At 35.4% G+C, this 15,235-nt stretch overlaps 1 protein-coding gene and 1 long non-coding RNA gene across 5 annotated transcripts; one reads left to right on the forward strand and one right to left on the reverse strand.

Moving 5' to 3' along the window:
• Nucleotides 1-1,372: 1,372 nt before the first annotated feature.
• Nucleotides 1,373-10,947, reverse strand: LOC147494839 (uncharacterized). 4 transcript variants are annotated; one of them, XR_015200238.1, is made up of 9 exons: nt 10,831-10,887; nt 8,404-8,517; nt 7,916-8,266; nt 7,656-7,785; nt 7,432-7,502; nt 6,957-7,295; nt 6,695-6,826; nt 5,895-6,000; nt 1,373-2,644 (listed from the first exon to the last, which is right to left on the reverse strand). It is a non-coding gene; the product is annotated as an uncharacterized LOC147494839 (long non-coding RNA). The 4 variants fall into 4 exon arrangements; XR_015200239.1 differs by having other exon boundaries at nt 7,432-7,545; nt 7,916-8,474; nt 10,831-10,947; XR_015200240.1 differs by lacking the exons at nt 7,916-8,266; nt 8,404-8,517 and having other exon boundaries at nt 7,432-7,545; nt 10,831-10,893.
• A 431-nt stretch (nt 10,948-11,378) lies between these two features.
• Nucleotides 11,379-15,207, forward strand: LOC147494840 (uncharacterized). Its single transcript, XM_086569327.1, has 3 exons — nt 11,379-11,638; nt 11,724-11,789; nt 14,973-15,207. Exons 1-3 carry the CDS (start codon nt 11,489-11,491, stop codon nt 14,985-14,987), a joined length of 231 nt encoding a protein of 76 aa, XP_086425453.1. The 5' UTR covers nt 11,379-11,488; the 3' UTR covers nt 14,988-15,207.
• Nucleotides 15,208-15,235: the final 28 nt, after the last annotated feature.

Raw genomic sequence — 15,235 nt, forward strand, 5'->3', positions numbered from 1 at the left:
AACTCTAATTGGTAGTAACCAAATCAAGTAAATAGTGGGACCCAATTTTATTTTAAAATTATTTTTTGTTAAAAGTAGGTCTCAAATTAGTTTTTTAATTATTTAAAAATTAATTTGGCCAAAAAATGGCGATGGTTTGTTGAAAGAAAACTCGTAACACTCCCAAAATCACCCTATAAGTTGGAAAGTCAAAATAACACCCACGGCGACATTGCCAAAGTCGTAGCGACATCCAGTGTAGTGTGGCCGCTGGGAGTGTCAGCGCCATATCCTCAAACAAAATGCCAATTTTGCAAATCACGGATGCAAATAGGGGTTTGATGCTAGATTTGCCTCCATCTAGATATGGAATTTTAGTAAATTCGAATTGGTGGAGGCAAACCCATGTATTTGCATCCACCTAAAGATGTTAAGTACCCATATAACATTTGGAATGATATATACATATATTACGCCATTTATAATGACATATATATATTACTCCATTTGTATTGACATAAGAACCCATATATTATTTGGAATGATATGGACCTATACTACACAATTGTAATGACATAAGGACTCATATATCATTCGGTATGACATATACCTATATTACGTAATTTGTAATGACATAAGAGCATTTCTAGGTGGTGGAGGCAAATCCCCACAGTTTGCCTCCACCAATATGAATAGTCACTCACAAACCGTCTCCAACTATAGGTGGTAGCAACCAAATGAAATAAAGTGTGGGACCCAATTTTATTTTATAATTATTTTTTGTTAAAAGTGGGCCCCAAGTTAGTTTTTTTAATTATTTAAAAATTCTTTTGGCCAAAAAAGTGGCAATAGTTTGTTGAAAGAAAACCCTCGCGACAGTCCCAAAGTCGCCCTTATAAGTTGAAAAGTCAAAAGAATACCCACATGACATTGCCAAAGTCGCGCCGTATCCGCAAACGAAATGTCAAATTTGCGAATACAGATGCAAATATAGTGGTTTGAGGCTAGATTTGCCTCCACCTAGATATGGAATTTTGGTAAATTCCGAATTGGTAGAGGCAAACCCATGTATTTGCCTCCACCTAAAGACGCTAACTCACTAAGTACCTATATATCATTTGGAATGGCACATACTTATATTATGCAATTTGTAATCACATAAGTACAACCTTTGTTAATGCCACACCAAGTTTGGTCTCATGACACTAAGTTGAAAAAACAAAGACACTAACATAATTTTGGTGTTACTTTTTCAGATGTTGATCCTCAACACCCTAGCTTTTCCTTCCTATTTTAATGCCACATCAAGTTTCCTTTAGCAAAAAAAAAAACGTATAATGAAACAAAAATGGGCATATTCTAATGTCAACTGCCCTTATTGCTATATGACACATAATAAATAAATTGTTTTACCAAGAAAAAATCAATCTAAGTACAATTGATAATACTGGGATTATAAATATCACCTCGAGCTGTAATATTGCTCATGTAGCAAAACTTATGACAATATATTCATCATACTTTAAGTCACGCTAGTTATTTTCTCATAAACTTAAGTATGTCATATGAAATAACATTAGAATTTGGGCATGTATGATTAAAAACTACACCGATGTATGCTACATGTTTTGTCATAACCACAACATATTAAGAGGAATCGTCTTCACTCCAAACGTGAGCTTAAAGGGCATTAGCTTCTTGGTTTTTGCCCCATCTAGGCTTAATTACACATTGAAAGATGTAATTGTAGCATGTTGAGTATACTTCACTTCTATCATCAATTTGGTGCAACTCTTCTTTTGCAGCTTTCTCCGCAATAAATCAACTTCGAAATACGCCACTTGTCCTCTCCCAGTTATTGAAACACTCACAATAGTTAAATCCTTATATTTGTAAATAAAGCCAAATCCACCTCCACCACATCAAGATACACAATTAAACCAAATAAGTTACTCAGCCAATAATAAACATCGAAACTCTATATAACCAATCCACATTCTTTTAAGGGTTAGTTAGTTAGACTTACCCCCCATTACTAGTTGCAGTTAGTGTTAGACCCAACCCAACCCCCCAGTTGCAAGATCCAAGCGACTCTGATTTTTTTTTTCGGATGAAGAAAGCGGAATTTGTTGGATACCAATCATAATAATTATTAAGGTATGCAGCTTCAATCCATAAAGGACTTGTAAATAAAATCCTTAGAATATGGTTATACAAGTATTTGAACTAACATCATCAAGAGTAAAGGAGTAATTGCATTCAATAAAAGGTAGTTGAATAGAAACACAAAGATCTAAAATAACCAAATTAATCACCACAACAAAATAGTAATTAGAGATACTACACAAAATGTGATATTGATAAAAATGTGTTCATAACATGTACTAACATTAGATGCCTCAAATTGCTATAACAAAAAACACACCAAATTAAACTATAAAAGGATGAAAAAGAACAACGCATCTCTAATTTTTAAAATCGTCAACTAAAAATCAATGGCACAATCTATAAAGTGTTATATTTACAAGGAAGGAGAACACAAAAGACCATAAGATCTTGAGCTTCTAGTGATGAAGATGTAGGCTAGGAAATTTAACCTACCAACAACTCGACTAGCCCCGAGAGTTAACATACGTTCATCAACAAAAGCATGATGCCTTGATATCTGCAGCCAATAAATAATCCTTATGCCAGATCAATATATATAACAATTTAACAAGTATTATGTCGTAAATATAAGTATGTGTTATGTAATGACATAAGTTTCTTGTATGATTCAAGATTATCAAAAACTATGAATAGTCACATAACGCATTTAACAATATAATAAATTGCTTCCGCTACAATTATAATTGAAATAAGCAACCCGAAAAAGTACTACCACAATATCATAGAAAGCTTTAGCTCAATATTTTTTTGGGTTAAATTTAGACACCCTCCCCCCTTTTGATTAGCCCTCCCCACTATAAGGAAAAAGATTAGCCCTCATATTTCAATGCTCAAATTTTCGTTTATCTTTTTGTATTTCAATCATTGTGATTAGCAATGCCTCATGTAGTCTTCCAAAAACATAGGTTGAAAAAAAAGTGAAGTTAGTTGCAGAAAAACAAAGAACTAGAGGGAAAGAAAATCACAATGAATTACAAGCCATCTTAGAAAGGAATCTGTCACGCCCCAAATTTTGTAATGCCTGAATACCAAAGACACATGATATCTACAGTCATTACGAAACTCAGAACGTGATACGAGACAACCAAGCAAAACCCAAAATAAACAAAAACAGAAATCCTACAAAAATTTCGATAGAATCCCCTCTGTATTTTCGACATTTCATGAACTTAAATCTTGTCATAACTTGTAAATCATAACAATATATATTTCATTGCTCAACCTAGCTACTTAACCATCTCAGCGAATGCCAGAATAGTTAAGTAACTTTCACGCCTCAAGACAATTTAGTTCCTTCCCTCCCTCGGAAGGCATTAGTTTCTCTAGTACATCTACTAAAAACATTATATAACTTACATCAGGACAGTTAGTTCCTCTATACAGTGTGAGGCGTCCTTTTTAAAAAAAAAATTAATCAGCAAATAAAATAGATTTACCTTGTTCAAATATCTTTATATGGTACACCCCTACAAGAAGGTTAATATACTTACCATTCTACAAAACATATTTTAAACAAGTGAAACTAGTTAACATTTATAATAATTCACACTTAACTACATATCTGAATTCATTATAATATTACACACAAATATCCCTAGTCGCACCACGATAGTCACCTCTACACACTGCTGTGACTGACACATATATCCATCTGTGTCTTCTCGCATAACCAGCTCCCACTCTCAGTAACAGGGAACCATCTCAGCTGGGATATCAACTCCGGCTCACAGAACGCTAAGAGAGCTAGATCTATGCATCCGCGCGCTAAATCATATCATAAATATCACAACAGCCACTCTTGGGCTAACAACCACACTTGAGCTAATATATATAATCACACCTCGGGGAATACAGCTAAGGAATTTCGTGATCAAGCAAGCTAAGAATTTTACCATGTTAACTACACCCCAGAAGATTCACCCGAGGAATTTTCATACAATAAAATCAATCATTACATGACTTTCATATCAAACGAGTTATAGCGGACTAGGGATTTACACACAAGCATACAATTATTTTCAAGGAACCAATGAATCATATCAAAATAAAACTAAAGTGAAACCAATACCACTACAAGCTCCAAGAGGGTATATCGTTTAATACCCAATAATCAATATTGTTTAACAGTATACTGCCTTGGGGCAGGACTGTAATCTTTTTTGGTTTTAAGAATTAATATCTTTTGCTTATTAGGAAAAACATGAATAAGCAATATACTGATTTTCTTTTAACAGTTTTCTAGGTTTACCTTAAGGGGTAGCACGGTTGGTTTGGCCTTGGGTTTGCTCTCCAATGGTCACCAGTTCGATTCCCCTCAAGGCCACTGGTCAAATTTCGATTCCCCTCAACCAGGGCCCCGAGATTAGTCGAGGTGCATGTAAGCTATCCCGGACACCCAGTTCGAAAAAAAAAATGAGGGAAGAATTTCCTTCACTTCGAAAAGTTGAATTGATCTATATTTGAGGATGTGCACTCACTTCTTTTCTTTATATAATAAATGAGTAGTGTTTCCAATTATCTAATTCTAAATAAAAAATATCATATAAAATGGTCTCAACAAACCAAAAAAATGGGACGATGGGAGCAATGGATTGGGGGTTACTAGTAAGTTTCGAGCTGAGGTCGTGGCTATACTTGAAAATATTGAACTTGCTATAGAGAAAGGGTATCGAGGTGTGGGTAGAGTCGACGACTCTTTGGTTGTGCATTCGGTTCAATTATGATCCCTTAGGAACTAGAGATTGATACAAGGTGAAAGCTATGTCAGATGAAACTCAAGTTTTGTATGATATACATACATGGAGAAACCAACTTTGCTGCAAAACAGGTAGCAAAATTGCAAAAAGATGTGTTTGTTTTGTATGAAGAGAAACCCCTACAAATCTATATGTGGGAGGACCCTAATGTTGTTTACTTAAGATTTTCTTGAATGCCTAAGAAATTAAATGTCTTGTAGTCTACTTATTGTTACACTAAACTTGGGAATCATTCTAGGAAACCTTGTAATCTTCTCTTATCTTATCTTAATCCATTCTATAATATACAAAGCAACTTAACTAGCAAAAAAGTACACAACAAGACAAGAAATAGAACCTTTAGTCCCACTAAAGCATGTATCATATCATTTCTGGAAAAGAACATAACGACATGGAACAATATATATTCAAAAAGTACTTTCGCATTGTTCTTAACATGAAAATGGACAATAAACCAGAAGAATTAAGAAGACAGCATGTAATTTTATGTTTACACATAAGACCCATAAGTATAGCATAATAGATACTAACATAACATCGAATATAGATGCTTCACAACCACCAAAGAGGGTGTATGTGTTAATCAACTCTTCAATCATTTGAAAGACCCTTATGGTGCAAAGTGCAAACGTCAAAAATGGAGTTTTGATACACATGCAATAACCTTTTTCTTTCATAAGTTGAAAGGAACAAAAACAATCAATCCCCACCATGTGATTTTTGAAAATCTGAATTTCAATCTCTGAACCACCCACCTTGAATTTTAAGCCTTTGGGAGGCCTCAACGAAGCTTCTTGTCTCCCATAACACTCATTTGACTCCTGGGATTCTAATCATGAGTACTATCTATCACATTTCTCAAGTTTGTTGCATACCAAAAGAAATATGTTTCCTTCTACCAAATATCCAACCCAATTCAAAAACAAATTTTAAAAACTTCATCGGAAGAAATAAACAAAATTTATTAAAAGGTGTAGAAGAATAACTTACCTTCTTTAAAGGGCAAAAACCATACAATCTTTGTCGTATGATGGGTAAGTCTTTGCAGGACATCATCCAAAAGAATTTGTTTTCACAATCTATGGCTTCCAGCTCTCTAAAAAAAAAAAAACACCCCCATCACTTTGATGAAAGAATGCATAAACATATTTTATTCATGAACATCTGCATATAGCATCTATAATTCTATATAAATGATAGCCTATACATCATGGACTCATGGTGCATGTTCTGAACAAAATATCAATCGTGCCATTACTTTATATAGCTAGAGAGCGAAAAATATCCATTCAACAAGATATGATGCTGCATTTAGCAAAAAAAAAAAAAAAAAAAAAGATGCTGCATTTCAATTCTCATTGCTATGAGAGTAAGACTTGAACTTTGAAACTTAGAACCACTGCTAACACCCTCGTATGGTCATATCAATTACCACTCCAACTATGTATAAAGTCAATATTAGATTGACATTCATGAGACCACAAAATCGTAACAGTAAACCAAAAACCAAATCGTGAATAGAAAATCGTAACTAGAACAAAAACAAAGAACACTTAAAATTATCTCTGTTTTCCTTGAAAACTAGAGCCGCCTTCTTAACTATTACAATCCTTTTTCTTTCTTTTTAAGCACCCGATCCAAGAGATTTTCTGACTTCTCTACCCGACACGTGCCCTAATGCTATTACATCCATTTCGACTACAATTACCGACTTGTCCCTATTAAACTGATAAAACTACTTATGCGTCCCATAGGACATGAGTGGGGAAGAGAAAATGAGCATAGATTACCTTGATGATGAAGTCCCTAGTATAGCCTCAGTGCAATCAATGCTAATCTTGGAGTAAAGATTAAGACCCTCCCTCCCAACTCCATGTTTTTCCTTGACATTAACGAACAAATAAAGGTCACTTGCTATGCCCCTAGAACAAGAAAATCATGTGACCAGCGTTCATCAGCAAATAAGTAATAAACATATTGGGACATAAACACAAACACGTAGAGATCATGATGCATGGCAGCAAAGAAAAGATGATTGTTAATTAATTGTACCTGACGAGCGAGTTTTCAGTAAGAGAACTTGATTTCCTTGATGTTGCATTTCTCTTGACATTCAATGAGGAGTAGTAATTCTTGTTGCCACTTGCGGCTCTTATTGTCTTTGCTTCCGGCGACAACGAGCAGCAGTGGATTGAAGGAAAGTAGTAGGAAGGGCCAACTTGCTCTAAAGCAAGTTGACCAAAATGAAAGCTCAATTACACCTTAACAGAATTGGTCCCCATCATGACCAACTTGCTCTAAAGCAAGTTAACCAAAATGAAATCTGAATTACACGTAACAGAATTGGTCCCCATCCATGACATTGGGAATTAACTAACAAGGTGCATTATTCTGCATCGAAATGATGCACAAGAATGGATTTGAAAGATTGCTACGCAAAATGTGTGAGTCTATTCTAGATAAATCAAAATTCACATCGAATTAAAACACCCCCAAAGCTAAAAAAAAAAGAAAAAGATAAACTTACTTAGTCCCTTTTGCCCTCAAAAGCCCAAATTGCTCAGGAGATAAAATAGCCGGCCACTCTTCTTATGATTTCTACACAGCCATAACAACACCACTTGTTCTTTCACTACACAAACTTCTCATCATGAAAACGAAAAATATCAAACACCCTAAGTTCTAAAACTGATAAAACTACTTGTCTGTCCTATAGGACATGAGGGGAAAGAAAAAATGAACGCAGATTACCATGATAGAAGTCCCTAGTATAGCCTCAGTGCAATCAATGCTAATCTTGGAGTAAAGATTAAGACCCTCCCTCCCAACTCCATGTTTTTCCTTGACATTAACGAACAAATAAAGGTCACTTGCTATGCCCCTAGAACAAGAAAATCATGTGACCAGCGTTCATCAGCAAATAAGTAATAAACATATTGGGACATAAACACAAACACGTAGAGATCATGATGCATGGCAGCAAAGAAAAGATGATTGTTAATTAATTGTACCGACGAGTGAGTTTTTGATAAAAAGAGAACTTGATTTCCAGCAGGTGTTGCATTTCTCTTGACATTCAATGAGGAGTAGTAATTCTTGTTGCCACTTGCGGCTCTTATTATCTTTGCTAACCCGGCGACAACGAGCAGCAGTGGATTGAAGGAAAGTAGTAGGAAGGGCCAACTTGCTCTAAAAAGCAAGTTGACCAAAATGAAAGCTCAATTACACCGTGAAACAGAATTGGTCCCCATCATGACCAACTTGCTCAAAAGCAAGTTAACCAAAATGAAATCTGAATTACACCGTAGAATGTAATTGGTCCCCATCCATGACATTGGGAATTAACTAACAGTGCATTATTCCTGCATCGAAATGATGCACAAGAATGGATTTGAAAGATTGCTACGCAAAATGTGTGAGTCTATTCTAGATAAATCAAAATTCACATCAAATTAAAACACCCCCAAAGCTAAAAAAAAAGAGAAAAGGGTAAACTTACTCAGTCCCTTTTGCCCTCAAAAGCCCAAATTGCTCAGGAGATAAAATAGCCGGCCACTCTTCTTATGATTTCTACACAGCCATAACAACACCACTTGTTCTTTCACTACACAAACTTCTCATCATGAAAATGAAAAAATATCAAACACCCTAAGTTCTAAAACTATCAAAAAACATCAAGTATCACTAAAATAATTATACCCCAATCACTGGATACTTCAATTCAAAGAACTCCAACTTATTAAATTAACTTCGGTAATCAGTCCCTTTGAATTGAAGAGTTTGTAAGAGGAATAAAACTTACACAAAATCTACCTTCTTCTTCTTTGTGTTTTCTAGGTGCGTGTTGATTAATTTGGAGTGGGTTTAGAGAGGCGAGAGTGAGAGATTAGTCCGTGGCGAGAATGAGAGAGGAGTTGAGAGACAGAGAAGGTATCGACGGGACAAAGAGGAGAGATTGGGAGATGTTGGAGGCGAAAGAGGAAAGAAAAAGAGATGGTAAGTGGTTTTGGGAGACTTTTGAAAAGCGAATCGAAGAATTAAGCCTAGGCTCACGGATTCACGGTCTCTAAATTTTGAGTGGAAACTGGAATTTGGGCGGCATTCTTAAATTTTTCACCGAGATACCAGCGGGAAAAAATTAGTTGGCAACAATTAGGGGGTGTCACAAAACCATTTAACCGGACCAACCGAACCGCATGAGTTGGGTTGGTTCGGATCAGTTTAAAAAAATAGAATACCAATAGGGTTGGTTCGGTCAACGGTTTTTAGAATTATAAATAAAAAATAACCGAACTAAACCATATTACTACCAAAATTACAAGTTGATATATATATCTACTTAAAAGCTATTTGATTATTCTTCCATAATATTGGTTTGGTTACGGTTAAAGAGGTTAAAGACAGTTAACCATAAAATTATTAGTTCGGGTCAATTTTTGGTTTTGTAAAATACATTGGTTTAGTTGCATATCGGTTAACCATAAGGTGTTGGTCTGGTTGCGGGTCTGTTAACCATAAGGTGTAGGGTTGGTTCAGTTCTTGTAATACCTAAATCGATTAGGGCAGTTCGGATAACGGTTTCAGCCCAAAACCGAACCGGACCGACCCATGCCACACCACTCTTGGAAACAATGTATGAGGGCACAACACTCACACTCCTACTAAGGCTACTATTCCTACACACTCACACTTTGTTCGAAGTCTTGAGTTTTACGTAGAAATTATGGTTTGGCAAAAGATAGCTTCAAGATTGTCAAAGGTCTGCTGAGTTGAGAGACTTGATGGCCATATTATAATTGATACGGATCTCAATATTTTTGCCAACTTGGTCTATATGAAAATGATATTACGTGTCTTCTAGCTTAGTTGGTAAAATCTTTGGGTGATGATACTAGAGGTCGGGGGTTCGAACCCCGCTACACACTATCAAGTTATTGATTTCTTTAAAAGCATACTTGCCAAAATACTTGCCAAAAATGCTACGAAATATCACTTTGAAGAATTCATAAAGACCGCTCCAGTGTCCTAATTTCTTTTATAAGAGAGCAAGTCAACTTGGCAAATTCTTAGTGATATCTTGTCAAGCAAAACAGTCCAATCCAAGTTATTGAATTCCTTCCATCTGCACATTCTCATTGCCTTATCTTTCCTTTATTTCCATCTCACTCGTCTCTCACTTCTATAATGTTTGCACCAATTAATTCTCCTTCAACCCCTTGTCTAATTACTTCACTCAAACATGGTGACCCAGTTCGGGGTTGCACTCACTTCTCCTCATTTACTCTTTTCTCCTCCCTCCAAACCCTTCTTCTCCCTTTCATCATCATCTTATTCTTCACCAACTTGTTCAAATATTCACTTCAATCCATTTGTCCAACTTATTAACCACAAACTATCACCTCGGCATCGGGTTTTCATTATTTCCCCTAAAGCCACTGAGCAACAACAAGGTTAGTTTCTTATGTTGTCTAGTATATATAATATATCATCTCGGTAATTTGATATATTTACCGATTTTGTGAATATTATTTTGGTGTCGTAAAAGAAGATGAGATTTTTTGACGATAACATCATCCCATATTGTAGCATTGAGAAACGAAGAAATCATTGGGGAGCTTGAGCAAGAGTTTTTCTAGCACCACAAGTACTCACTCTCTTAGTTTTTTTAATTCCTCTTATGATTATTATTGTGCGTACTTTGCTTCCGGGTTTTCATAGATTCTAGACATAGAAATTTGAAGAACGAGATTCGACAAACATAAATACAATCTCATGCTACATTAACATCAATTAAAATCAATACACATGATCTTTTGTTTAAATGTTGTCAAAGAATCATATTTCATAAATATGAATGTATATAATTAAGTATCATTTTTTACCACTAGCCATTACTAGGCCAATTAGCTGCCTAAGATTCACAAACCTGTCAAATCTTGTTTGCTCCACCCCTGATTCCCTGAATCCTGCTTTCTCCATGACCCAATCATCACGTGAAAAAACCCAAAGACACAACAGAAGGAAAAAAAAAAAAAATTCAACTCTAGTTCTTTTTAGTTTCCATGGTGTAAAGACTCAAATAATAACAGAAAACCAAAAAAAAAAAAGGATTCAACTCTAGTTCAATTTTTAGTTTCCATGGTGTAAAAGTTCATCATTTCAAATAACCATTGATGAACTAACCAAAAAAGTAAAATACAGTCTAAGTTGTCCAAAAACCTCATTAAATATTGAAGAACCAGTTTGAAGGTGAAGAAGAAGAAGAAAAAGCAGCAGTTTGGAAGTTTGGAGTAGTTTCTTTGATTCGTTCAGGTTCAGTTTTAGAAATGGAAACCCATTTTTCGTTTTTGTCGACAAAATTATGAGGCTATATTTTAAAATCTTTTTCTTCCGGTTCTACCCTCCTGTTGTGTAGCTAGAAATCGTGCGCACCAAAACTTTTTGTACATCTCGCGCGCACCAAAACTTTCGGTACATCTCGCGCGCCGTAGATTTAGCCTATATATATATATATATATATATATATATATCAAAACAAAAAAAAATAAAAGAGTGGATTTTCATTCACTGTCTCCTTTGACAAAATGGCGATGAGAGCTGCAGCTGCGAAGATTCAAGTTTGTCTAATGGGAAGTTCACGAAAGATGATGACGACGATGATTCCTCGTTACTTTAGTAGTGATGGGAGAGTTTTTAGCGAAGAAGAAAAAGCAGCTGAGAACATCTACATTAAGGTCAGCCAGTTCAATTTGCTAATTGTTTAATTGTTTTGATTGATTTTTTTAAGAGTATTGGGGTTGTTTCATTTTTGTTTTGAAGAAAATGGAGAGAGAAAAGAAGTTGGAGAAAGAGAAACCAGCTGCCTACAAGTACAAATCTGACAAGGTATATTTATAATAAGGTTTCTATTCATGTTTTAATTGATTTTGTGTTATTGTCGTAAAAAAGATTTGTTTTTTTTATATTAGATCCATTTTAGAAATACAAGTTATTTTGATCTTGTGATGGAGTAATAGCAGATTTCATCATTTGTGAGGTTACAGTTAGGAATACTATTTTATGAAAAACAAATAGTAGTATATAGGGTAATATAGATTATAGATAGGAAGTAAGAGTATACTATAGGATGATATAGTTTAGCAAGAAAGTTAGACTAGCGGTGGTATCAATCAAAATTTGTAGAGAAAAATTTGTGCGGGTTTTGAGGGGTTTAAGGTGTATTTTTGTTGCGGTATCTATCGTTATGTAATATTCAAGTGGTTGCCACAAATGGTTGGGGATGTCATGGAGGAGGGATTACTGGATTAGATTAGTTTTTGTGGTTGGTAGTGTCACTGTGTGTCTATAAAGATGAGTTTTGTAGGGGAAATGAGGATAAATGCTTATTCATATGTTGGATACACACCTCTCTATCTTATTACTTTGGTTTACATGTCACCGGAAGATAACTTTCCCCTCCATGGGCTGCTTAGCAGTATACTAGTAAATTAAATCGGCATATAAATTACCGATATTTACTCGATATTTACCGATATCTTGAACACTATAAAAACAAAAAAAAAAAAACTAAGAAATTGGTTTTCATTCATCATCTCATTTGTTCATCATCAATGGCAATGAGAGCTGCAATTTCAAATCGCTATTCACTAAACCTATTATTAAAAGCCTCACGAAACACGATGATGATGAGGGGGGTTCTTCCTCGTTATTTCAGTAGTGATAGAAAAGGCTGGCAAAATAGAATGGTAATAACAAATAATAAGTTGAATGGTAAAAAAATAAAAAATAATAATTTTTATTTGTTTATTAATTGATTTATTAATTGTTTGTGTTAATTATTTTGATGAATTAGAATTTGAGGAAGCGAAGAATAAAAAAAATAGAACTACCCACTCATTATTTGGAGGCGAATTATAGAACGATGAAAGCAGTGGTGTTTTATGCACCTAATATTGCTCACATTCCTCAGTCCAAGGTGTTGCAAGAAATGGGAACGCGAATGGTGAAACGAGAAGCATTTCTTTGAGAAAAACTGATATCTCACAAGGTTTGTTGCAATCTTATGTTTTTAAATATGATTTATTTGTGATATGGTTTATTAGTTAGTTTGGTTTTTGTGAGGGACAATTTGTAGAAAGGAAAATACTATAGAAATGATTATTGTGGGTTTTTATGGTGTACTATTGTCGTGGTATAAGTCTCATTTAATAAGTCACCGCAAGAAAGGCGGATTAGCTTAATCTATAATAGCCATTACCTATTTCTCAATGAAAATGAGTTTGGTTTAGGTGTGATAGACCACAATTGGAAGATACATTTCCCTTCCATGACATTGAGTTGGTCATTAATAGTGAAAAGTAGCGTTCAACACCTAGTATATCTTTGAGCCTGGTGAGTTAAACTAGTATACTACATAGCAGAGGGGGCATGAGCGGAAAATTGGAAGGGCGTGGAAAGTGGAGAGGGAGAGGGAGAGGGAGGAGTGGAGAGGGGGAGGGAGAGGGAGACGAAGACCTTATTACTTTGGTTTACATGTCACCAGAAGATAACTTTCCCCTCCATGACGTTGAGTTGGTCATTAATAATCAAAAGCGTTCATCAACCCCTAGTGTGGGGAACGAGGTGATGCATATAAAGGAGTGGTAGAAGAAACAACTTAAGGGCATTGCCGATTGGTATAAAGGGCCACATCAGCCTTTGAAGTTCTTTATAAAACAGATAAATGGTATAAAGGGCTTTTGAAGGAGGAGTTCCACAGCGCAGGAATTCAAAATATTGATTGGATTCTGCAAAACCTTTCGATTCATGTGTAATTGGTCTATAGGTGACGTGCATGGCTCGAGACCCGTAGGTCGCATGTTCGACTCTTATACGAACACCTTTTCTTTCCATTTTTTGTAATTATAAAATCAATCCGTTATGCTGGGGTTGGTGTTCCAACTCAGGATTGTGAGTCCAATGACCTTGACCAACTAAGCTGCTATTGTTTGCATGAAATGCTTTCACTCGTAACTTTGCATGGAACTTTATTTTACGCCCAAACACCTTATATAATATATTCAAAATTGAACACTTTTCAAGGGTGGCATATTGGCAATAGTAGAGGCCCATATAGGTGGTGCACTGGTGCATTGGAGAGGTGATTTTTGAATTGCTCCCTCATATGTGAAACTGTGAAAGTAAAGACCGATTAAGGGATCCATTAGTTATGCCCTAATGATCTTAATGTATCTTTGAACCTTGTTGATTTTGATGGCGAACATGAACATTTACTGCTACAATAAATAAGCAATCACCCTTTTCATGGGAATTTATATTTGGGGGTATGCACTTATTTTGCATACTAAATTAGAATTCTTGTTGCGGATATTTCACATTAGTTTCTTATAGGAACATGCGTTGTAGCATTGTGGCGTGCTTCTATGGCACCTGCTTAGTAAATCTGGTTAGCATATCTTAACTGGGTTGTGCACTTCCTCTTTTAGATGCGTACAACTATGCGAATCCTAAAACCTGGGAGGGTTATATATTTGCAAACAAAGAACACGTAGCTGATAATCATGACTAGATTGCAAGCATAGCCACAGATTGTGCTCCTTGCAAAGGGTACCCAACTTAGGAAATCAAAATACTTTTTTTGATTGGTAATCCACTCTCCTTAAAAGAGTAGCATATGGTGTAGTGTAGTTTGTAGCTCTTCTTCCCTATGTTCTTCAATATCCTATTCGCTCTATCTCTTGTTTTCAAGAGCCTTTACCAAGAAATTATGTATCTGAGCACCCCTCCTATTCTTTCGGATCCGTTTTACGTGGATTTTTATTACGTTCAATATGTAGTAATGCTCATAGGCATGTAAGATGCTTGTTCCCACTCAATTTTCACTTTCAACTCTTGAAGAGCAGTGTTACCTCATCTTACATTTGCACAAGGCGGCTGACTCTACTCTAAATATAGCATGTTCAAAGCGGACATAGTTGTAGGAGGAATGCTTTGATAGTCTACTTATAATTTGTTTTGTTTTGTTTTTCTTGTTAACCATTTATTTGCTAATGTTGGTTTTATCTACGTAAATATGGAGAATGACTCACAAAGGCTGAAATGGACATCACCCTCCTACTTTCAATCCCTTTGATCTTTATTGTAATTTTGAATGAAAATAAATAGATATGGTCTTCCATAACTCTTGGCAGGAGTGTGTTTTATATAGAATCTTGTGGCAGTTGTTAATTGCTTTTGTTTAACATGTAGTTATCTTTATCTGACTTTGTCTTTGTTTTGGTAAATGGAATGCTGCTTCTTTCAAGTGTTTTTATGAGTCCTTGATGGTTGTT

The sequence above is a fragment of the Coptis chinensis genome, chromosome 6 (genome assembly GCF_015680905.1).
Source record: "Coptis chinensis isolate HL-2020 chromosome 6, ASM1568090v1, whole genome shotgun sequence".
Lineage (NCBI taxonomy): Eukaryota > Viridiplantae > Streptophyta > Magnoliopsida > Ranunculales > Ranunculaceae > Coptis > Coptis chinensis.